This window comes from Ammospiza nelsoni, chromosome 3, assembly GCF_027579445.1.
Source record: "Ammospiza nelsoni isolate bAmmNel1 chromosome 3, bAmmNel1.pri, whole genome shotgun sequence".
NCBI lineage: Eukaryota > Metazoa > Chordata > Aves > Passeriformes > Passerellidae > Ammospiza > Ammospiza nelsoni.
Window position 1 is genome coordinate 30300347 of NC_080635.1, and position 24871 is coordinate 30325217.

At 39.8% G+C, this 24871-nt stretch overlaps 1 protein-coding gene across 2 annotated transcripts in view; it reads right to left on the reverse strand.

Moving 5' to 3' along the window:
• DAAM2 (dishevelled associated activator of morphogenesis 2) overlaps nt 1–24871 on the reverse strand; it is a 204899-nt gene that overhangs the window by 49346 nt on the left and 130682 nt on the right. For both annotated transcript variants that reach the window (XM_059467440.1, XM_059467439.1), the window contains 8 exons: nt 21702–21796; nt 15126–15459; nt 6970–7080; nt 5773–5876; nt 4498–4564; nt 3477–3594; nt 1865–2003; nt 375–433 (listed from right to left, as the gene is read on the reverse strand). In XM_059467440.1, the coding sequence (XP_059323423.1) occupies nt 375–433; nt 1865–2003; nt 3477–3594; nt 4498–4564; nt 5773–5876; nt 6970–7080; nt 15126–15459; nt 21702–21796 (1027 nt within the window). The remainder of the gene's footprint in view (nt 1–374; nt 434–1864; nt 2004–3476; nt 3595–4497; nt 4565–5772; nt 5877–6969; nt 7081–15125; nt 15460–21701; nt 21797–24871) is intronic.

Genomic DNA, 24871 nt, shown 5'->3' on the forward strand with positions numbered 1-24871 from the left:
AACACAAGTGGGACTGGTGAAACAAAGCTCATGAACAGTCCCTGGGGACATGTAGGTTAATACAGCTGAAATAAAGCTGACACTTCTGTCAGCTCAAGCAGGGATGTATAATGAGAGCAAGAACAAGAAAATAGAGTCTGACTGTCTTGACAATGACCTTCAATGATCAAGACAGCAATGCCTAAGTTTCAGTTAGACTGTAAAATCACTTCATGTGAGGACTGAAGGAACCCCCATCCTGTGAAACACATAAACTGTTCACCATGACACAAAATGTCTGCAAAAGGAAAAGTTGTGTCCAGCTCTGCTGCTCACTGCTCTGTGAATGAACTGGGATCAGTTTCTGCCTATGCAAGCAAAGAGGATGAACTCACCTTTCCGGAATTTCTCTGCCTGATCCCTCCACTGCTTGACCTCATTTTCATTCACCAGCCTGAAAGAGGAAAGGAGATCATTTAAACTTTTCCTGAGCTACCCAGGCTGAAAGGCAAGCGGTCATTTTGCAAAGTGATCAGCAAAAGGCAACCTGGTAAGTGTACAAGTTTATACAGGATCACACCAGTGGTCCTTCTGGATCCAGATTCTGCTCCCTAGCCTACAGCTAATAGGAAAAGGATGCCTTTTTACTCAATGTCATAAAAAGGGATAAAGGAATGGCTGTGGAAGAAATTCCTGATACATTCCTGTCTTCAGGTAATGCCCTCAAAGTGCCAAGTCTACTTATTTTGAAAGAGAGAAGTCATCACTAAAATAATCACAGCTGCTATGGGTTACAAATTACCCCATCCTTAATATAAAATCAGATTGCCATTGTTTTTTTCCTTATTGCTGTGGTTCTATTTTTTCTTTCTTACAAGGAGGAAGAACACTTCTCTATCGGGTAATACATCAGTAACAAGGCAATTCTTGTATCTCACACTGGCACAGCTATTTCCTATTACTGACAGAAAATATGCAGGGCATGCTGGGGATTGATTAGATATGCAGAATGAGGAGTAGCTATGAAAGCAGAAAGGGAAGATCAGGCATGAAATCTACAATGAAGTCTGGTATCCAACACCACTGTATTTTTCCATGACAAGAAATCAGTTTCGATTTTGGCTCACACCTATAACAAAAGGAACTGTAAAATTTTTAGTACAGGAGAATTTGGTTTCATATAGGACTTATGTTCTATAAATGTTCTTTTCAGTGGATAATTCAGAAGGGTAATGGGCCATGAATTACCTGCAGAGGCAGTTGGATGAAATGAAGAATCCAAAAGTTTGGCTAAAAAAGGACTGAGAACAGGGAAGTTGAGAAGAGAGCCAGCTCATGTAGCTAGACTTCTCAAATGATGCATCCTATGGGAAAAAATAATGGTAATGCCCTCAACCAAGTCTGTGGGTGAGAGCAAACAGACATTTTATGAAGAGGTAAGAGGTTTTGTGTGCCAAGTGGGGACTGCTTTCCCCTGTTTGCAATCTTTCTAAACCATGTGCTCATTAGTAGGAATGGGATCTACATAGAGAATATGATATTATTTTTACTTTTTAATATCAAGGAAAGCTTTCATGAGCATCCTGAATTTAAAAAGGCACATGAGGAAGCCTTGTTATAAAATCATGAGCATTTTTTCTGATCCTCTAACCAGAATAACAGTTACTAGAAGTCAAACACAAGGACTTTGCAGGGAAATACTGCCAAGCTAAGATGTCATTAGAAGGAAACTGCTTAGAAGACTTAACTACTTAACAGGACAAGGAGAAGCTGTAAGTTGAAATAAGGAAGTCCTCACATATGATATTTTATTTCTTAAGCACCCGCATACTGATCATATTCTTATACCTGCATAACAGAAATAAACAATAATAAAGCAGCTTACATTTTAATGATATTTTTGACATTGAAGTTTTCCAATGGAGCTATATCTGGATCATCTCCTCGTTCATCCTGAAGAACAATTTGTTGGAGTATTCTGTCCAACAGCTGCCACTGCTGGAAGTTTCCTCCATTCCTCTTATCTGTATTGAAAAAAGACCAACCCATGAGATCTTCCAACTCCATGCCAAAGTGCCCAGACCTGCCAACAAACTGGCATTCTTTCCTCCCCACCTTTCATCTCAGTCCTGTGTGTGATGAATTACAGAACACAAAGACTAACTCTGAACAGTTGCTAGCAGATTATTTACAAACACCTGGCATACTGGCACAGCTCATAACAGGCACAGGCAACTTTGTGCCTGATGTGCACATTCAGGCTATGCAACCCTTCTGACAGGTTAGCTATAAATTGCACACTAAACATCTATAAAAAGGATTCCTTTGTGATAACTAACACTCAGTGTTTTCTGGGGCTTGATGTTGAGGTCACTGTAGGAACAATGAGATGTTCTATCTGCATGCTTGGTTATCTGCAGGTCAGTGAAACTCAACTGGCATGAAAAATTCATCCAAACATGACTGGAAAGTGCAGAGATAAAGAACAGAATTTGAACCAAAGGTACTAATCCCATGGATATCCAAACAGAAGAGCCAGAGCAACATTAAGTCCACCTCAACTCTTTAAGTTACATAACCTAGATCTTTATAGACTCTTTAAAATTGCTCCAGTACAATCCTGCCCTGGCCTAACAGGATTTGGTCTTTCTGCTACCAAAAATCCCAGTCAACACATAAAGCTCAAGTTCTATTCTAAAGAGTAATATCAAAGAGAACACTGAGACAAAGTACTGCTCAAATTTGTGCATTGCTGTACTTGAATCTAAGGAGAGCCTGAGGACATACCACACATCACATTGCTTGCTGAAAAACACACCCCAGTGCATCTCCCTCATGTTCCCTTCTTGGTTTGACTGCTCAAATACAGATGGAAATCATGGAAGACCAGCACCTCATCCCTAACAGGATCAAGGCAGGCAATTCTTTAGTGATCCTGCTAAACTCTGGATGCATAACTGAATTATTTTATTGCAGTTAATAAGAAGATTCTTATCACTTCTTTGGAAGCAAATTTCAGTATTATTTTTCACTTTGTGTTTGGGAGCTCTCCATTAAAGCACTGCCATGAGATAGCAGTCTGATGACTTACTGTGGAATTTCCCAGTGGCAGAACAGCTTTCAGTACTGTACTATTTCACCAGAAAAAAATCTTCAGTGTATTTTTTTAATATTCCAAATGCTATCTCTTTCTGGGAATTCCCTGATCTATAGCATAAGGACTCTTTTTTAAAACTTCTGATTAAAATCATTAAAATCTCTGTCAGTGACTAACTGGAATGTCTCAGCTACTCAATTTTATTTACAAGTGCAGAGAGGTCAAACCGCTGCCCTAAGTATTGCAACAAAAATTTTTCAGTGTAAGATATCCAGTTCATTAGCCACAGCCAAGTGCTGAATGGGAGACAATGGTAGTGTGTGCCCTGGTATCTGTGAGCACCAGCGTTTCTCCCAGTTCTCCAATACCCCTCACTCTGGAAGTCTGTAAATGTACTCACATGGCATCTGCAAGCAGTGCTGGAGGATGGATAACAAATAGGGATAGGCATCTGTGTGCTTCAATCTCTTCTTGATCAACTCAAACATCTGAGAGGCACTTTTTGTATCAATGTGGATCTGAAGTGAGAGAAGAGAAAAACCATCCACAGTAAAAACCTGATTAACTGTGAAAGAGCCAATCAATACAAAGACAGGCAAATTTCCAGCAAGTGGACCTCTGCAAAGTCTTCTGCCATGCCCAGATGCAGCTTCCAGGAACAGGCACAAGGGTCTTTGACACCAGCATTGTCATCCCTATGCAGTATAGAAAAGATCTCCAAAGTAAAAGGCTAGAAAGGGAGCCATGCAAAGCCACCAAGAACTGTTCTGGAGCAAGCAAAACATTTGGGTCCTGGAAACTGGTGGCACAAATAGTAGAAGCTAAGCAAGAAAGGGTCAGTTGTTCTCTATCTGTGTGTGCAGCAAGAGCTGTTCACAAAGAAAGAGGGGACTAAACCATTCAGGACCCTACAGCTTTTTATTGATGCTACAGGCTGTCTCTATGTTAGTCTTTAAAATCCACATATACTAAAATACTGATCCTGTCCACAGGCTCTGAGGCAACAGTTGTCAGCAGAGTTACATGTGATCTTGGGAAGAATATCAGAAAATAGCCCAAACTTCACCCATAGTCCTGCAAAGGGGATGTCTGAAACTAGAGGGCATCCAGATCATCAGGACTGAGAACCTGAGAGCATGGTTGAGAACCTCCATCACTCTTGAACATTCAGGCAAGCAAAAGAAAGAAGTTTTTATCAAAAATACTCATCAAAGCCCTTTGTGTGACCACTGTTTTCATTGTTCACACAGTGCAAATCTCCTGCTTGCTAAATGAGAAACAGTGAAAGCAAGAGCATCAGCCACTCCTAGCATCAAAGTCAAACACTAGTTTTAGGGAGCACAAAGGAAAGGTGCAAGAAGCATCCCAACTGGATGCAAGTTCAACTTTGGCCAGTTCCAGTACTACAAATTAAAACTTACCAGGTCAAACCGCTTGGCAAGCTCCAAGTCATCTTCATTTCTGACCATCTCAAAGAAATCTAAATGTCTAAGAGGAAATAGAATAACAAAACATCTGGCAATGTTCATGGCATGATTCAGACTTAAACTAAGTGTGTCACTAGAGAAGCAGCAAAACCTCAGTTCAGCTAGAACATGTAGAAATTGGCAAGCCTTTCTCACATGAAGTGCTGCCACAGGTATGCAAGGCAAGGGGGTCAGTGACAGGCCAAAAGAAAAGGCTGGCAGAGGTGCACACACTCTCTAACTCTGTAACACTGTGTTGAGGTAAGGTGCAAAACATAAACATAAAATAGGGAAGGGATATTCTGTTTTTGACGAATGCAATGCCTGCAAAGACAATACAGTTCTAAAAAGTCCACACCATACTTGCTAGGCAGGTATGGAATCATTACAAGTTGTTTCTTTTAAGCAGCGAAGCAGAAATGCATTCAGTGGATCAGTTCTCAACAGCCTCTAGGTATGCCTATTGATAAGCACAGCAGCATGACTATGTCTGGATCTGGGTGACCTGGTGAGTGACACATTTGACCATCTGAAGTTTTCTTACACAGAGACTGGAGCACAGCAGGTGAGGTGGAGAAAGGCTGTGGCACATTCCCCTGTACAGATCTGGTACAAGAGTCTTTGTAATCCAGGCATGTGAGATCCTCTCAAACCTTTGTTATTCTCCTAACTTGTAAAATCCAGCTAAGTCCCTCCTAAACACTCCTGGTTACTGTCCAAAGCAATATAGATCATCTACAGGACAGATTTTCTTATTCTTGCTTATAATGTTGCAGATCAAAAGCACCATTCCTGGTTCCAGCTCTGCAGCAAACTGTAGTCATACAACTTGGAAACTCAGAACCTGCACTTAGACCACACATACTCAGTCACAATGAAGTCCATGAACTACTGGCTTCCCTGCCTCCTACCAGGACAGGCTTTTGTTCCAGTGTTGCTTCAAGAGAAAACAATTAGAATACTTTTTATATTTTTCATTCTGACTGCCATCCCCCACTGAGAAAAAAAGCAGTTGAGGAACTCCTTTGCCACAGCCTCTGCCAACTTAGCATGTACATTCCTACTTCATCTGCGGATGTTAATTTTAGGATAATTTTTTTTTTAATTTTCTTTTTGTTTTTTTTACAGAGTCAGTTTCAAGAAGAGACAGAAAAAGCTCTCTGAAATAGAGAAGAGTTTCTAAGAAGTCTTTCTATTCATCAGTAGCAGTTCTCAGAAAATAAGTCTTACCTGTCCAGTGTGGCATTCTCGTGTCCTCTGAGCTTGTCAATGACGGGTTGAATTCCCAGCATTAGAAACTCATATCGGAGGTGCAATCGGAACTCCAAATTGTCCTTAAAAAATGGGGGAAATCCAAGTTATTTGTTTTCAAAAGCTGTCAATCACATTTTAAAAACATTTGCTTAAAATTTCAGTTCTTCCCTTTTTAATATTCTCTATCCTGACCCCAGATTCACAGGATGAATAATTCCAGTAAAGTAAGCAAAAAAGGAATTAATGCCATTGCTTCCATTTCACTTAAAAGTACATTTATGTACTATGAGTTTTGCATATGCAGTCAAAAGGACAGCACACTCCATGTTGTTCCATGAGGAACAGAAGCTACTGGCACTTTTCCTGCTAGTCCATTAGAGGTTCCTCTCCTGCTTACAGATGAACAGCATCACAGTCTTCCTCCTAATTTTTTCCTGTTTATTTGTCATAAGACCATATACATAAAATCACCTACTCTGACAAACCTTCTGACACCTATTCAGTGGGATGCTACAGGATTCCCGGAGATAGAGACAAACACATTGTCAGATAGCTCTCAGGAGCTTGCTGTCTTTTGTGGTTTAACCAAAAAAAGAAAAAAAGCTAACATCACAAAAGTAACACTTTTAATGTAATAAATTAGTTTAAACTATCCTTCAGATTCAAAAGGAAGTCTTGTTAATAAAAGTAAAACAACTAGGACCTGGGATTTTTTTTCTGAACATTTTTCTGAAATGTCTCCCCTTGATATTTTAAAATTAAAATGCTTTGACTTTGGCTTTGAGTCAAAACAACTTAACATTTCAAAACATTTCTGAAGGTAAATCAAAATATTTTCTAAAAAGGATGAAATAAAAAGGTGAATGCTTTGCAGTTCTTAAAACAAACAAAAAAATCTTCCACAACCAAAACAGCAAAAAAACCAACCAACCAACCAAAAAACAACCCAAAGTAATCACTTCAGTGTAAGCAGTCTATGCTATATTGAAGAAGCTTGAAATGAAATAATATGGAAGACATAATTTTAAGACTGATCTTAACAATTAAGCATTATTTTCCACAAAATATATCCACCCACTACCACAAGATTTGTGACTTAATCTACTAACTATTTCCAAGGTAAACTAATTTAAACATAACATTTCAGAAAGAATTTCCCAGGCAGTGACTCACCTCACCAGCACCTGCATTCAGAACAGCATTGATAAAGGACATGATGGCTGTTTTGAGGTTTACTTCATCTCGGTATCGCCCCATGCTTCGGTCCAGCTCATTTAGCAGCGACTGAAACAGAACAGCAAGCTGAGTTAGAGGACATAAGCTAATTTCTTGCAGGATAGATTGCACTTCTGTATACAGGTGAGATAATTGCAATGAGAAGCTATCTTTTAAGGAATAAAGCCTATGCCTGAACCTTGAAAGATCTATCCTTGTTCCTTCACTTACCACCCCTTAACATGAAGCAGACAATTATTACCTCTTGGTAAGCTCCTTTTAGGGGTTCTCAAATACCAGGAATATCCCTTGTGCATACAGTTCCAAAGCTCAAAGTTGAATTACACATCTCCACTGGAAGTGCAGTTAAGCCCCAGTCTCCATGTTACAGACTCATGGAATGGTTTGGGTTAACAATGACTTTTAAAGATCATCTAGTCCTGACTCTCCTCCCACAGGCAGGAACATCTTTCTGCCAGACCTGGGCTTCTCCTCAAAGCGCCATCCAGCCTGGCCTTGAACACTTGCAGGGATGAGGCATCTACAACTTCTCTGGCCAACCTGTTCCAGTGCCTTTTCACCCTCATCTTAAAAAACTCTCTTCCTTTTACCCATTCAATGTCTAGCTTCTTATAGTTTAAACCTTTTAGCCCTTGTCCCGTCATCACAGGCCCTGGTAAAATGTCTTTCTCCATCTTTCTTATAAGCTCTGCTTACTGAAAAGCTGCTGGAAGTTCTCCCTGGAGGCTGCATGTCCCCCTGTTAACCAACCCACAGGGAGTGTTCAGCACAGGAACGTTTGTGGTCTAATTTCTGTATACATACTGATGTTTTACCATAATCTTGTGAATATCAGGAGACAAAAGAGAAAAAGACTAGACAAGTAGCATTGGTGGCCTTTGCCTTATTCCGGATTAATTCCACTTGAATATTTACCAAAGAGGTTATATGCAGAAACTGATTAGCCATGAAAGCAACTCTACGTTCAGCTTTCTGCTGATCACCATTAATATTCTCTTCAGGATCTTCTCTGATCAGTTCATAATTCCAAGGATGATTTTCCTTACTGGAAGAGTAACAAATTCCACTTCAGATCTGTGAGTTCAGCTGTATGAGTCTCACTCCAGCATAAATAATAAATGCCTCACACTCATATATTTGTTTTGCTATCACACTAAAAAAGAGAATTCTTTTTCAGTCTCCCTAAGAAGTTTTGACCATAAAGGGATAACGAAGACAAAAATAACTTTTTTGTGTTTGGCTCAGCAGATCATCTAAATAACGTTTTGCAGCTATGATGCTGAGTAAGGAAGTTCATTTTCCTCTAGTCAGTTTTTTGTCCCTGGTTACTGAAAGTGTTCATTCATAGCAAAATCTTTCCTCGTCTAGTCACCATAGGTCTATCTTGTTTCCTGCAGAAAGACACAGAGATATGTCTCAAGAAACAGGAGGAATATCCTCCTGTACATTCTTCAGGGGAAAGAATAACTTCCTGGCTTCATGCTTATTTTTGTGCAAAAATATTTTGACCTATCATACACTGCTACTGACAGCTGTTTTCACATCTGAGCATGGTATGTTCATTATCAAACAAGCTCAGTTTCATTAACTCCATTCTCTTGCTGCTTCTAAATTTCCCATCTGGAATTTTCAAATTACCCTACTCCAGGCATTTGAGTTTCAATCCTATCCATCATCCCAGTAACTGTGTTACCACCACATAATATTTTGCTAGAAATGGGAACAAGTCTTACATAAAAGCACATGAAATGCTCCACTGAGCCAGACTGGTGGTCAGCTCAATCCACCATCCTATCTCTAACAGTGACAATCAGAAACTACCTGAGAAGTCTTTAAATTCACCAACAAAAACAACTGTTCAACTTGACAAACAAGCAGAAGTGAAATAAATGAGAGAATTTTATTCTGTTACTTCAAGATTTGACACTGAAATTCAAAACACATGTGCCTTCTTGGAATAACTGAATTAGCCATCACTACAGAAGCAGCAAAACCAAGGACAGTTTTGCTGGTTTTCTTCAGAGGCTCTTCATTCCTATCATACTTTCTCACAGACTTGTAGGAACATGACAGAATCTATGAAGCAGCATATCAAGTACAGCATCCATACAGCTTGAAAGATGCTAACAAAAGTTTTCTATCCCCCATTTCAGAATGCTGAACTAGGAGCAGAATGCAATGGGAGGCATATCAAATTCAGGGCAAGAAAACCCAAAACTCTGTGTTGCACTAATCCAATTGAAGAGCAGCACATCTTCATGTAATTGTTCAGCTTGAGAAGGAAACACTGTAAGTTCTTGCTATTCCTAAAAATCAGAGTCTACACCCACATACTGTGGCCAAATTCCAATATCTCCAACTCTTTGCAAATGGCTGAGGTTCAAATCCTCACTTGAACATTTCCTGTGAAAAAGATTTCACCACACCTCTTGGCAGCCACTTCTGTGGCCCAATTGATCTTATGATTATAAAGGTTTTTCCTACTATTTAAGCAAAACTTTCCTCACTTAATCCCATTATTCCTCATCACTGACAACCAGTAGGGTTTCACTCAATCTGCAGCAAACCTCAAAAGGCTTTGGCTGAGCCCTAAAGGGAAGAAGGAAATCAAGAGTGAATACAGCCTTTTAATTTGTTCCTTGTTAGATCCTCTACTACAATTCCAAATTGATCAGCTTTCTCCTTACAAATTATGGTCTGTACTGACAGTGTTTGGTATAAACCAGGCAAGGAGGCTCTGGAAGGAATGCTCCTGGCCTCCACCTTTTCAACTGACAATATCAAACTTTCTTTATTCATTCACCTCAAGCTTCAAAATTTCTAGCAGCGTTAAGGAGGAAAACAAGAGTTTTCTGCCCAAAGCAGCCCGTTAATATTTCCTCTGTGAAGTGAAACCAGCTTCTTTCAGACAGTACCCAACACCTAGGTTCTCTAAAGACTAAAAGGAAAATTCTTTCTCCCCACAGGGATCCACAGCTAGACGAGTATTTTAAATAGCAAGCTGTGCTGGAAGAGCACTGGAACATCCTGATAAACTTTTTAGGCCAATAGAGCATTACGACTGCAATATTAGTTTTGTCTCTAAATATGGCATGTTAAAAAGTATAATGTGATACAATGCCATGACACAGAGAGAAGGAGGGAGGCAGAAAGCAGAAAAATAATCATAAAGGCAACAGCTTAGGGGAGAGAAAGAATGTGCCACTTTCACAAGGGAAACCAGTCATAAATACAATAATTCAGACATGAATGACTTTAAAATCAGAGACTCCTCTTTCTCAGTTTTCACAGCATTTTATAAAACTCTATATTCACAAGAATTAAAAAAAAAAAAAAGACAAAGCAATGTTTTTATGATCACACAGTGAGCCAGTGACAGAATTATGCTGAATACATGGAAAAAAATCCCAGCAAGGACAATAAGGGCTCAAACAAGAGCTCATCTTCCTAATTCCACATTTCTGCTCTGAGGATTTACTGTTTGGATTTCAAGTGTTTTCTTTCATGTCTGTTCTTCAAGGAGCAGAGTAGGATTTGTAGGCAAAGTAGCATGTTTCAAACAATTGGATGAAGACAGAGTTTTCCAGATTGCCTCAGGAAAGAGATTGAAGGCATGCCCTAATACTGCTGTGGTATTTGAGTACAGAAAGAGTATTACTCTGAGGAGGACAGTTTTCAAGGAACATCTTAACATTAACTACAGACTACCCTGTTAGACATTATAGCGAGAATCATTCCGGGCAAAAGGGCATTATAAAAGAAGGGTCAATAATTAAAGAAAGCAAAGGGAAAAGTTCAGGCAAGAAGATGTGGCAAATGTGAGAAAATAGGTATAGTGACTATATCAATTGAGACACAAACATAAAGTATAGAACCTTGTTGCAAGTGCCAAGACAAGGATGATCCTGATACACCTATTAGCACCTTGAATATCAAAGACACACGGGGAAGTTGCAGTATGTAATGTCAATCGAGGGAAGACTGGAACCTCAACAAAAAAGAGTAAGTTCTGGAGAATCTCCCCAGGGCTTTAAGGTGAATCCTGACTGAAGTTAAGGACTGACAATTGTAGACAGTAGATGAAATGCTTGCAATTTAGAAGGAAATAATACTTGATGTTCATTTCAATTCAGAGTAAAATCACTTTTTTTTTTGGTAAGGAAATAGTCCTTCATATTCATGTAAATTCTGTTTATATTTTCCATTAACTTAATAAAAAAATTAAAAAGAGAACATATCAGGAAGCAAAGACATCCTTTCTGAAGCATTTCAGTACTGTTTGATTAATGGTCTTCAGTTGATATTACTTGGTGCAATTAAGTTAATTTGGACTTAATTGGGACTAAATATAAATGTTGAATTTATAATGCTCAGGAATTTCACTGTCATTTAATTTTGACTTCAGATACCCTAGCATAAAACTATAAGCTTTCTATTCAAGAAATATGAGCTATTGCAGGACAGAGTTAATGTAAGTTTTGTAAGAACCATACCTTAAGTCACAGCTTTCTTTCTCCACTAATTCACCAGTTGCTGAGTCTTCTGACAACTTTTGGCAGCTGTGCCAGGTAGCAGGAGCTGCATTTAGAACATTGACTGGCAATAACTCCTCATATTAAACAAAATGTGCCATGTTTTATGTTGCTGTGTTAAATACATGATCTCTACACTCCACCACACTTGTGCACACTGGAAATAATCACTGTTTCGATCTAAAGTTGTCAGCAGCAACTTATTCAGGAGCTCAAGTTTTAGATGGTTGCCAGTTAATCATTCTGAACCTCTCTTCCTTCTTCTTACAAAAAGGAGTGGAAGCAGAAGCATGTACCCCAAATTATTACTCATCACAATGGTATTTCTCTTCAAAAGGAAAAAAAAATGTTTTGGGGAAAAGTAGATCTGTATTAGTGTTAATCACATTAACCTCCTGATGCCCCAACAGACATAGTGCTGGTCACCCCAAGTGACACAAGGAGGAGCAGGACACCTAGGTTTACTGCTACCTGCAAGAGTTGAAAATAAATCCAAACAGATAATATACAAAGTGACAGCTTTCACAGATGAGGATGAATAAATTGACAGTATAGATGGCTGAATGGGATGACGAATATTTTCAACCACCGTTGTCAGGAAGGCAACTTAAGGAAAAGCAACACTGGCACTGATATTGTCAGTGGTCAGTATCACCTGTAAGTTATTTGTTGGACATTCCAATAAAAGTGAGCTCAGTACAATTTCCAGAAAGCTCTGCACTTTTACTTCACAAGAACTGAGTTGATTTCCAAAATTTGAGATTACTTTGCTCTGATGCATTGTGGCTCTAATTTGGCCATCGTCTTGCAGAGCTAGATAAAAAGACTGAGAAGTGCCTTCACAGTTCCCAGCTTTCCTTCCCCCCACCACTTAGAATCAGTCTGCAATGATGGACCATAGAGGCAAAGGAATAAATTTCTACCCTGAATAGTTTCTCCTGTTCTTACAGTTTAGTTCTCAGTTTTATTACTTTCACAGAAAGAATTCTTGTTTGTGGGTTCTGCCAGATTCCCCACTTGTGGTGGATAGTTTTCAACACAACAGTGTTTAGGCGTGGCTGGTCAAAGTCAAGCTGCCAAGTATAAAGTTTGCTGCAAAGCTCCACAATTTCTGGACACTTCAATACACCAAATGATGCTGCTAGATGCTCGAGCTGTAGGAAACACAGCCCCCAAAGGGCTCTGTTTCGCACCTACAGGATCTCTTCAGATACTTGCAAACTCTGGGTTACAAAGATTACATTCAGGACTGGATTAAAAGAGGATAGAAAAACGCTTTCATTGTACACTACATCTTTGAAGCTTACAGGAAAGGTAAAGAACAAGCATTTTCAGCTCATCCTTCTTTTAAAATGGCTTCCCATATTCAAGTTACAGTGGATGCTTTTCCTGACAATAAGCTGCAAGACTATTCTGAGACAGAGGTGCAGGAGGGCAAGAGGCAAAGAGATGGAACACTCTTAATTTTAAGTGCTGCAGTATCAGAGAAGAATCCTCTAAAATGTAAGAAAGACCATCACCACATTTGTTTCTTCAGGATTTAAAAAATCCCTAGTCTCTCTGTTAGAAGAATAACTGGAGATGGATGAGGAATGTCTTTGGATGAACACTTACCTCCTCAAAATTAAACTCAAGCTATTGCTGAGTATAGTGGAAAATTGAATTTCAGTCTCTAAACACAAGCATAGTAATTGCAAACAAGAACACATTCCTTCTGCTAAACCATTCTGGGGATTGGGTGGGGCTTCTTTTTATTTTTGTTTTACTTGAGAAATAAAAGAGAGTATCCATCTATTTTTCATTTTTTCCTAAATGGAAAAGTTATTTGACAAGCACAGTATTTAGGCAAATTACTTTTCATGACTGTAAGAGACTGGTAAGCACCTGCAAATCATTCCACCAGATTCCTCAAAAGCTACCACATTTTACCCAGCAGTGACTTAGCTCAGTTATTCAGTAACTTTTAAATCAACATAGAAAAAGAGGGAGAGAACACCCAGCTAGGGTTAACACAGCATCTGTCCCATATGGAATTATTAAGCAGAGTCAGTTGGTCCAGTAAGGGCAAGTTAACATGGGACAAGTGTAGTCAGGCTTATGAGTTACTGCTTTTCCTAGAGCAGCTCAAGTTATCCCCACCTGTCTCCCAGGTATAAAAACATGCCATATTAATTCAGGAAGGTTTCTTTATTTCAGCTAATTACTAGGGAACAAACTGAATTTTAATGTTTTCCTTCTCCTCCATAGGCAGTACCCAATAATCTCCACATCATAGCTCATGTACATGGCTTACTTCCTGCACCTGCACTGCTCATTCCTATCCTCCTCCTGTACTAAAGAATGGTGACACATTCTTATGACTGCAGCTGTAATCTCTTCACCTTCCAAGTTTTCCTGTAATTATGATTTTCTCCATTGAAGTAGCCTCGAGAGCTTCCAACTGAGGCTGAAAGGCCCCCATTTCTGGAGCCATCCATCATATGTGTCAAACTTGCATATCAAAGACACACATTAAATCTGAATGGACAAGCAATGCAAAGGAGGCGGTGCACATCGAGGGACGGACCTGACAATGCCAAATATAGGTTAATACCAAATCAAAATCTCCTGCATCCCTCTCCCAGGTCTGAGTCACAGTCAGTGAATCCCACAGTGCATTTGGTTCTAACACAAACATTGGCAGCTACTGTCCATCAGCACAGACTGTTTCCCATTCACTATTTTATTAGTCTAAAATCCATTAGCTGAGAGGAGGTAAGAGATAATGACTGTCAGGCATTGGGATCCCATGCCTGTTGGCACAACACAGCTCTAATGATTTCCTCTAAGGAAAAACAGTAAATGGGTTAGATTATCCCCAAGTTAAGGAGCCACATCTTCACACACCGCAACATTCTCCACTATCTTTTTGTAAAGAAGCTCGGTTCACTGCGAGGAGGAACATTATAGTAGCAGCCAGGAGTTTCCACAATAAAAGCCTGTCACTGACCTACTTCAAGGTCTCTGAGAATGCATTTCCCTTCTGTGGTCTGAATGGGAGTTATTTGAGCCAACAATTGCTAAGTGATGACGATTCACAAGTTGATTGCTAAGTGGCAAGTGAAGTGCCTCCACCATACCTAATTTAATTCTTCATCTCCACTATTTAATCCACAATTCTTTTTATTACTAAATTAAGGATTTAAGATCACGACAGAAGGTCCTGAAAGTCTGTGGCTTCAGCTTCTAGGACAGAATAAATCATTACCATCCTAGAAATGCCATAAAGCTAGAGTATGAGCAGATAATCAGCTTTCATTTAGCAAAGCAAACCCCTATTTTCAGGCAAGATATATGGAATTTTAAGTTAGCCTTAATGACAAGCAATATGTCTTGAAACAGAAGTATGAATATAAGTATACACGTATAGTAAGAACCTATTTGAGGAATTTCCCTTCCTAAAACAAAATGGCAAATATTGTCTTTTTACTACTAAGCAAGCTTGCAATATATGCACTCAAAAATTACTCCTGGCAGAGATTCCTCATTCTGGCTATTTCTGTCAAAGCATCCTCCTTTTACCTGGAATCTTGTCCTTTCTGCAGCATAGACTTGGTAGTGGAGCATGGCTTGCAAGACTTTTTTGTGACCATCTGGTACCAAGCAGACAGCCCCTAGGATCTCCAGCACAGCAATCTTGGTCTTAATGTTCTCAGTCCGCAAGCTCTGGGATATGATGTTGATACTTTCAGGATGGGCCAGGACGTGAGCCCGTCCCTGGGAGTTGTTCATCAGTGCCTTGATACACCCTATAACGGATGTGTGGATGCGACTCTCCGAGGTCTCATAGTCCATGCTCTTCAGGAAGTTCAGCAAACAGCTCAGGCCATCCAGCTCAATAAACCTGGTCACAAACCTGAAAAGAGAAAACACAAAAAAAAAAGTAGGAAAAATAAGGAAAGCAGACCAAAGGCACTTTATTCAAAAGACGCCATATTATTCAACTCCAGATCCTTAAAAGCTGGCTAGTTTTCAGCCTAAATTCACAGAACAATTCCCAGGTATTTAAGAAAAACAAAGCAAACAAACCAAGAGAGAAAACATTCCAGCTAATAATGGTGTGTTACATAGTTTCAGGGTAATTATATGCTATCATCTTACACTTCTGTTTGGTCTCTGTGTTCTTTGTTGCAGTTACCGCCAAACACTGCTGTGGTTCACCTCAACAGCTGCTGCCTTTTCAAGGCTGAAGGGATTCTTTTGAATTGTTCCATCTTACATACGTGCTAATACACCCAACACACAGACTTGTCACCACACTTCTAGTTCTGAGTTCAGATTACCTTGAAAACCATTTTTAGGCTTAGCTCTAACTTTCAGACAATGCTGCTTATAGGTTCCACCTCCAGGATCTGGGCACACTGACAAAGGGGAAGTCATTCCCACTCTGTCCATCAGCCATACTGCCTTCACACTCTAATCCCATGACATATGTGTAGGAACATGTTATATTTAAAAGGGGCATGTTCTTCTGTAAATGGTAATGCTCCTCTGCTTTTGTTGAAAACCAGGGTTAAAAATCCAGATGGGTCAATTTAAACCATGCAAACAGTCCTGTAGACAAATCACTAGAAAAGGATAGAATTAGATGAGCTAATTCAAACCAATCATTCTAGCAATATTTTGTTTGAAGTTCCTAGGATTAAAAATGGGTATTCAAAGACATGGAAAGGGCTGCAAATAATTTCCTTAGATTGCATCGTTTGCCTCCTCTAACATGTTGCTTAGGTAGGTACAGTTTTTGGAATGTCTGAATGCAAAACCATGTGCATCCCACTTGAATTTTCAGTCTACAAAAATGTACACCAGCAATGATTTGTCCATGGCCATGCTTTGAACAGCTTTCTATAGAAAGACACTTCGAGCAATTGAAAAGGTTGCTAACAATTGCCAACTGTGTAACAAATTAAAAGTACCAAAATTCTGTGTCATTGAGCTTCAACTCAGTCCCTCTTCTTCCCTAATGTACCATCTTTCTTTTTCTGTCCATGAGATGCTGTTACTTATAATCAGTAATAATGGAAGTACCGTACTGAAAGACCAAATTTCACTGGTCTCCGTTCATGTCCTGGTACCAGCAAGAGAAACCCAAGCCATACTTCTGTTTCTCTGGATAACATGGATTCATCACATGTATGGTCTTTTGATGGTTACACTCCACGCCACAAAGGAATTTTCAGAGCCTACCTGAAAGTTACACTCACTATGCTGATAGATTTGTCAACTTTCAGTTTATGTGAGCCAGTAATATGACCAAAAATATGGAAAAGCCTGGTGTATTCAACAAAGTTTTGGTCTGATGTTTGGCTTTTGTTCAAAACTTAATTTCAAAGTGACTATCAGAGTAAGGGCACACCAAAATGAAAACATTATTAAACTGAACCCTGCTAAGACAATCTGCCAAATTTGCAAGGTCTGATTGCACATTCTGTGGATGCATCATTTTGTCTACCCTAACAAGTCATAGGAGCAAAAGACCCTCTCTCTCCAGGCTTGAGAGCAGCATTGACATTGTGCACCAGGAAGTCAGCCAAAGCAGCTTGTTATTCAAACTGATTACGGAAAGATTCAGATTTAGTTAAGTTTCTGCAATGCATTTAGCTGCTAGCTTAAAAAAGAAGACTGAAACAAGTGCATTCACAGCTAAAAGAGTTGCCGCAAAGGATTTTTTTGAAAAAAAAAAAAAAAGTACAAACTCAGCATGTTACTTATCAAGGATGCAAATGAATTCTGATCAATTCCCTGGGCCTATAAAGAGTGGAGTTACTGTTGTCTCTACTACTACTTTAAATTGTCCCCCCTACCTTCAAGTCCCATTCTATACTTTATCTGTTCCCTGTGTCTTTTGGGGGTTGGGGGAAAAGCACAACTGTTTTTCCCTGTTTTTTTAGCTTCCAGGGCTGAGGGAAGACTTAAGATGAATATGTTTTTGAAGTTACAGAGCAATACTGATGGAAACATCCCAAGAAGCAGCAGAGGAAAGGGTCCCCTAAATGCACTTTGGGATAGAACACACAATCTTATGACAAGACAAGCAAGGCACCACAATTTTCATGTATTTTCGCCTGCTCTGATGACCATGTGAAAAAAAAATGGTAAATGCACAAAAGTCACATTGTCCCAATAAACTACAAACTCTCACTAAATTCACTGGCAGTGCAATTTTTCTAGGACTGTTAGGATGAGGTCATTGCAAGAAGAAGGCATGCGCTGGAAAGCAGTGTGTGTGACAAAACTTGATTAATGACATAATTTAAAACAATGTTGGGACTTTCCTGTACTATTCCTAGCCCAGAGAGCAAACAGTGAGTCGTGTTACTCAATACCAAGAAAGTACCCTTCTATTTCAGCTGCAATCAGAAGCAGGAATCAAATTATGATTTTCATCTCCCTTTTTCCAAACACTTAGTTCCTTATTCTCCAGAAAAGCCAGAAACCATGCTGGGGGAGGCAAAGAAATGGCAAAGCAGTTTGTGGCCCAACAGACACAGTCAGTATGAGGATTTGTGTGGTGTGGGGAGGTGTGTGAGTAAATGTCTGTAGAAGGTAGAAAAGAAGTGGGAGTTTAGCTGACAGCCCGAGAGCCACAATCCTCACAGATTTGGTGTTGGTGCATCTGTCTGCCTCTATGCAGGTGTCTGTGTGTATGTGCAAAAGCAAAGTCAACTTATACAAGTCAAGAACCTTCTTGCACACAGTACACAGCACGTGTGTAACTAACTCCTGCCCTACCCAGCCTCTGTGCTGCAAAGTAAGGTCTTGTTCTAGACTGGGAGGTGTAAAGTTAAACATATACGCCAATGCATTCTGGCTAACACATTCAAATACTGAAATGTAAATAAAGCAGAGTGTGTTTTAATAGGTGCTAAACACACAAATTAAAGCCTAACCTCACCTCAGACTCTCACTTGACCAGTTTAGCACACTTTAAAAGGCAGGGCACCTCTTTGCCTTTCAAGTTTTAGAGAGTGCTGATCAGAATGAGCTAGCTAGCTCTAATAATAAACCTTTCATCCAAATACAGATGTGGTGGCCAAAGAGGAACTGACCCACTGATGGATTCCAAGTGTTGGGGGTACAGCTTCCCTGTAAGACCTGATGCAGCTCAGGAAAGACCAAAAGATCATATGCTGTGGGTGTGCAGAGAGCAGGATGTCCCCACCCTGTTAACAGGCAAGGCTGCACTTCCCTGCAGCATTAGTTTTTGAACCAGGGGGCACACATAATCCTGATAACTACTGAACTGCTGAAAATTCAGCATCATGGATTTTGCTTGCTAGTTGCATACATGATCCTCTTCAGAACGTACCTGGATGCAACACTGCTAAGTCAAACAAAAAATAGCAGGAGGTAAATCTGAATAAAAAAAAAAAGAGAAATGCAGACAGTAAAAGGAATGAGTGATGACTCAGACTAAAGAAGGTATTTTTCAAGGGCTCCAAAAAAGCAATTTTTTTCCCAGTCCCTTTTAAGTTTTTGCTTTTGCAGCACTTCTGAACCTCCATTTTGGGGCACTAAAATACCAAATGAAAAGCTCTTCTCCCACTGCTTCTGTCCAACAGTTTGTCATCACAATTGTTTATAGTTCTGAGTTTTTACAAACCTGAGAGAAAATGTGTTTCTTTACAAGATGCAGATGTAGCATTTTTGTTCTCTGTGGCTGTGATCATTCCCCTGCACTAAGACATAACCTGGCTTTATTATTTTTGGGCAGCTTCTAAATATCAAACAAGGTACACTTGCTCAAAGGGGACCAGAAACTGCCCCAGGGATACTCCTACCCCATTTTCTACAAAGAGGATAGGAACTTGAGTTTGGATAGGTCTGCTTTATTTTTAACTGTTAGAACAGGTGGGTTGCAATATAGGCAGAGCTTAGTAATTACTCAGCATTATCTACTAGAAGAGACACAGTTTACAGTAAAATAAAACAAAGACCCAAATGCAAGTATTTTTCTTCTTTTGATCCCTCTGGATCAGAGAATTCAAGCAGAGGAGCCTATTGGTAAGCTGTCAGAGGCCCTGTGTAACCTGCTATCATAAAGGGATTCCAGACAGTTCTGGAATCCTGTGTGAATTTAGGTCTCTATTTTCTTCAGAGGCCTGATGAATTGAGGTGGCAAACAAAACAGGATTTGATATCCAAATTAAACTAGAAAGACTAGTATTTTGAAGGTTGAGATATCACACTGCTTATGAGAGGGATTTGATGGAGCTGAGGGCCTCTCTACTGCAACCTTTCCATCAAGAAGAAATTGGCTTGTTGATCAGGCACTGGCATGCAGCCCATTTGGCAGCTAACGAATTGAGTCGCTGGAAATTAGTTGAGAGACAGGACTTAACTCAAAATTTGGCTTGGCTTAACTGTTTTTTTTTTAAAAAGCCCCACAACCATTGCCAGCAATTGAGAAGACTTTATAGGGCAGCCTATAGATGCTTCTACCAATGCTTGTGCTTGTCAGGGTTATTACAAACAGATGAAGCAACAGGCTGCTATTAAGGTGATCCAGCAGATGCAATACAGGTTGGAGAAGAAAAATCTTGCAAGGATTCGAGCAAAAGAATTTGCTCAAATGCTCATTTGAATTTGTTCTTTCTTCTTCTCTATTGCAATGTCCTCAACAAGGAGTTTGGGCTGTCTATTCAAAATGACACAGCAGAACAACCAATAGTGGCCACCAAAGTGTTCCAGCTGGACAAAGCAAAGAGGCCTTGCTGCTGTGGCTACATTCAATGAAAGCTGTCACCTTCGCAGAGCAATCATCAAACCAGCTCCACATTAACGTAACAGTTCTGTTATATAAAGTCTCAACTGCACAGGACTTTGGTTTAAAAGCCTGGAGAGAATTGGGAGTTTGACAGTTGCCTCAGCTTCCATTTTAACATAGAGTCCAGCTGCATTTTACTGTGTTCTCTGCTTCAGGACAGTGATACACAGCATCAAACAGTCACTCTTGACTTAGGTCTCAGGAAACAACTTCTCTGCTTCCACGTTAAAAGCATTCACTCTACCTACACGTAAAATTACCAAAGCCTGATAAATCTGTATGCTTGAAGAGCACCAGAATATGATTTTGTGCTCTCTTAAAGCCCATCAGAACAGGAAATAAACAGGAGGTAAAAACTAGAGAAGCTGCACGCAGTCAATTTTTTAAAGATTATGAAAGGGAGAAGCACAATCAGCACATAGCTCTGCAAGAAGTCCCAAAAAATCTTCACTTCAAGTCAAAGTAACTGCAATGAAAATTCTTTGAGATTATTTTCTGGATTGCTTTTATTTATTTATTTCATTTGCTTGGTTAGGATCCCCTCCCCAAAAGAGAACTGTATTTGGTTAGGCATTACTGAAGCTCTCTGAAACTATGACTTCAGCATGGTGTGGGTACAAAAGTATTTGGCCAATATAAAAATCATTCAGAATTTTTTTGAGTGTTTCCTGAAATCTTATGAACTAAAGTTATTGTTTCTCCCCACTGCTCTTCCAAGTGTTAAATTGAGAAGGTTTCTATGCTAGTTAGTTTGCTATTGTTCAGAGCTTTGTTCCCAGAAAAAGAAAGATGACCTTACCTTCAAAGACAGTACACAATAAAGTATCTTTACATTTTTCTGTGCCACAGTTACAACACAGAATGAATGGGAATAATGCCAAACAAGGTGATGTCAGATGGATTAGCTGCTTTGTACTAAACAGTTCACATTAGTAAAGATAAGGAGAAGCTTAAATTCAAAGTTGAAAGTAGAGGCTGAGACTTTGCCCAAAGTGTATCAAATTACATGAGATGGGCAGGGTGCTGTGAAGACTAAAATCTGATCTTCACAGTCATTCCCTATGTTTGCAAATATCTGCCACAGATTTTTCACAGTACATTTTGTCTTTTATTTTCCTGAAACTCTATGTTTCAGCATTAGTGTGAAATTAGTTAGCCTGCCAGCTAAGCAGGCCCAGACCAGGGACTGTAGGGCCCTCTGAGGATTGTCTGAAACCTCAGAGAGGCTTGTGTGAGGTGGGACAATGAGGTTTCTGTCCTTGCCACTGCCGGCAGTGTCACATGTGGCCGTGTGGAGGCAGCGAATCGCGATGAAAGGCAAACAGCATTACCTCATGGGCTGCGTCCGCAGAGCTGTCTTCAAGTCTTCAACTATTTTATTTTTCATTTCTGTTTCTTCTTCATCGAAAGCATACAGAGTCTGCATCTGGTCACAAAAGAAGGTGGCAATTAGGAAAGCCTGAGCTGTGTGGAAGCTGAGAGACAGACCAGGAATTATGAAAAACAACTATCCTATCGACACATGCAGAGGTGCCCGCTGACCTCTCACTAGGAAAGCAGTGCCTCAGCTACAAAACTGAATCCAGATGAGGCTGCTCGTGTGGACTGGCAGCAGCGTATCACTTTGCCACACTGGCTAAACTAGGGTTCTCAGATTACCCCCCAAAAATCACAGTTGCCAGTATGCCCGCAGAAAACTGTACCTAATTTGGAACAGCAATCTGCTGTGGTGATCTATGGATGTGTGAGGCAAAGTTTGTAGGGAGAGGCAATATCTTTTATTAGAGTGACATGACTGGAGGGATTTGGGGTGGAGGGGAAAAAAAAGCCCAAACCAGACTTTTGTGTCAGGTTTCAAAGCATAAAATCTTCAAGTGACTAGAAAGCCTGCAAGTACCCTGAATTACATTTTCTTTATATACATGTTTGACTTTTCTTCCCCATGCAAAGGATAGCACCTGTTTTAAGATGCTGGTGTTCCCTGTACACTTTGCCCTTATTAATTAGGAACGTTTACTGGAAAAAGCTAGAGCATCATAAAAATCTCCATCCTTTTTTTTTTTAACAAGTAAACTGAAACACATGAAGCCTAGATCTCCCTCCCCATATGCAGCTTGCAAATACTAGAGCTTGCAGTCAGCTGGAACTGAAGTTGCTGTGGGAGACTGTAAATTAAGGTAAGAGACAATGAGTAGAATACACACAAAAAAAAATATGATTCTCAAAGTCAGATAAAGCCCTTAAAAAAAGTGAAATATCAGTGGAAAATTAGGGTTCCAGATCTACACTCAGCACCACTGCAACCTTGTCATGTGAGGCAAGACTCTGCAGTGCCCTTTGCATATATCACCCAGGCTCACAAGTCCCATGTGTGTCTTTTGAAAAAGTCAAGACTTAATGCTGGAAATTCTTAGCCTATAGCTCTGTCTTCTTAGTTGCTCAAGCTGTAAAATGAGAGGATAAATGACTCTTTTTGGCAGGACTTCTTGTGGATATCACTCAGTGGTATCTGGAAAGCAGCTCTGAACCCCTTCTCAAATGAATAACCCAATTAAACTAGTATCATCTATCAGGGATCTGATATTGTACCTCTCTGTGGTGGAATCTGAGTAGCTACAATTATGGCTCACCACAGCAAAATATTTCAGTCTTTATTTTACTGTTTAGCAAGCAGCAAAGAAAACCTTTGTCTCACCAGAACCTCCTTTAACCTTCTCCATCCTCGCCACCATCCCAAGGAACCTCAGTTTCCCTGGAAGGGCTCCCACTGCTCTTGCAAGGCACGTGATGCCAGCACGTGTCGGATGCTGAGGGTGGTCACTTGGCTGCACGCTGTTGCCGTCTTATGCAGAACAGCTGGCATGGGGAGATGTGTTTAACTCTAGGGCTCCTCTCTCTGATCCACGCTAAAGTCAAATTCACTCAGTCACAGAGCAAGCTATTTCCTGCCCTAATGCAATGACAGAGCGCTACTGATGGAAAATGAACTGATGATGTTTTATCTTTTGCCAGCATCCCCCGACAGCCAGAAACATAAATTGAAATTCTTAAGCCAAGCCGTATATGATCCCCCTCTTCGAAAAATAAACAGAAATCCTGACCAGGCATTATGGATGGCAAAGTCCTCGGGTGTGATTTGGGGCTTGATTTGTATTTTCTTGGGTGACAGCCCATCTGGTCATCTTTCCTTTGGCCCATAAATGCTCCTTTGAAAAGTTCCCGTTCCTCCAATGGCTTAATTTCTCCTCTGAGCCATTTTGGGGGGAAAGCAAATGGATGGTAGGAAGGCACTCAACAGTACTTTGTTCAGAGTGAAAAAGGCCCATTTCCAAATGAAACAAATACAAATAATCCTGCCTTTACAACAGAGGGTGATTAAGGAAAACCCCTTTTCTAAAGCTGCAGGCAGCCAAGAACCCTTCATTTCTCACTCTTGTGAATGGCCAGGAATTCAAATCCTCATGCCCTCACTAAAGAAACTGGGTTTGCATTGTGAAATGGCTTTCTCAGCAAGAGTTATAAAAAACATAACTGTCCCTGGGAGACAGAGGGGAGGAAACTGTCATTACTGGAATTTGGATTTCATTCACGTGGCTGACTGATGAATTGCTTTCCTGAAGAACAAACTGCACTCGAGGACTAACGTCTGCTGGGCTCAGGAGGCAGATAGTTACCATCAGTTAACCAAAATGCTAGGAAGGGGAAGCAAAAAAGTGCCAGGTCCTTTTCTGGCACTAAAAGATAGTTTATATATAGGGCCCTTTTCATAAGCATATTTAGTATATTTGAAGTTTTCCAGATCAAGTGTATCACCTTGGAAAGTACAGCATCTATTCACTTGATTTGCCAGTTAAAAAAATTCAAGAATTTGTGAAAACAATCTTTTTTTGTGGAATTTTATATGTAAAACTTCAGGTAGCATAAGAAATTATTTTGAAATTTTAGCTCCACTTAAAAGGAAAAATTTTAGTTTTTGTAAAAGCACAGATTTTTCCCACACCTTATCCTAACGGCTAATCATTCCCCAAAACTACCAGGAAGGAAAATACTTGATGACAGCATGTGGGGAAAAGAGAGAGAGGAAAAGAAAGAAAAGGCATAAACCATCAGCAACAATACACTCTATAACAGACCTAATTTTACTTCATAGCCTCACATGTGTGAAATGAAAAAGGTAAGACACAAAAAGAATGAAGAGTGAAAAATCAACCTGGATGTTCTGACTTGCCATTATACTCAGTTGAAATTCAAGGTGCATATCTCTAACTACATTAAGGCTGAACCAATAGAATAAATTATTATTAGAATAAATTTATTTGAAAAAATTATAAACAATAAACTATGAATGGATGTTATTTAAAAAAAAAACCTGAACTTTCATGCAAGTAGAGTTTAAAGTAACATATATGTCATCCAACTTATAGGAGAAAGTTATCATCCACCTGCTAAATTCTGCTGAAAGATTTATATATTTTTAACCTCCTGTGAAGCTGCTCTGCCT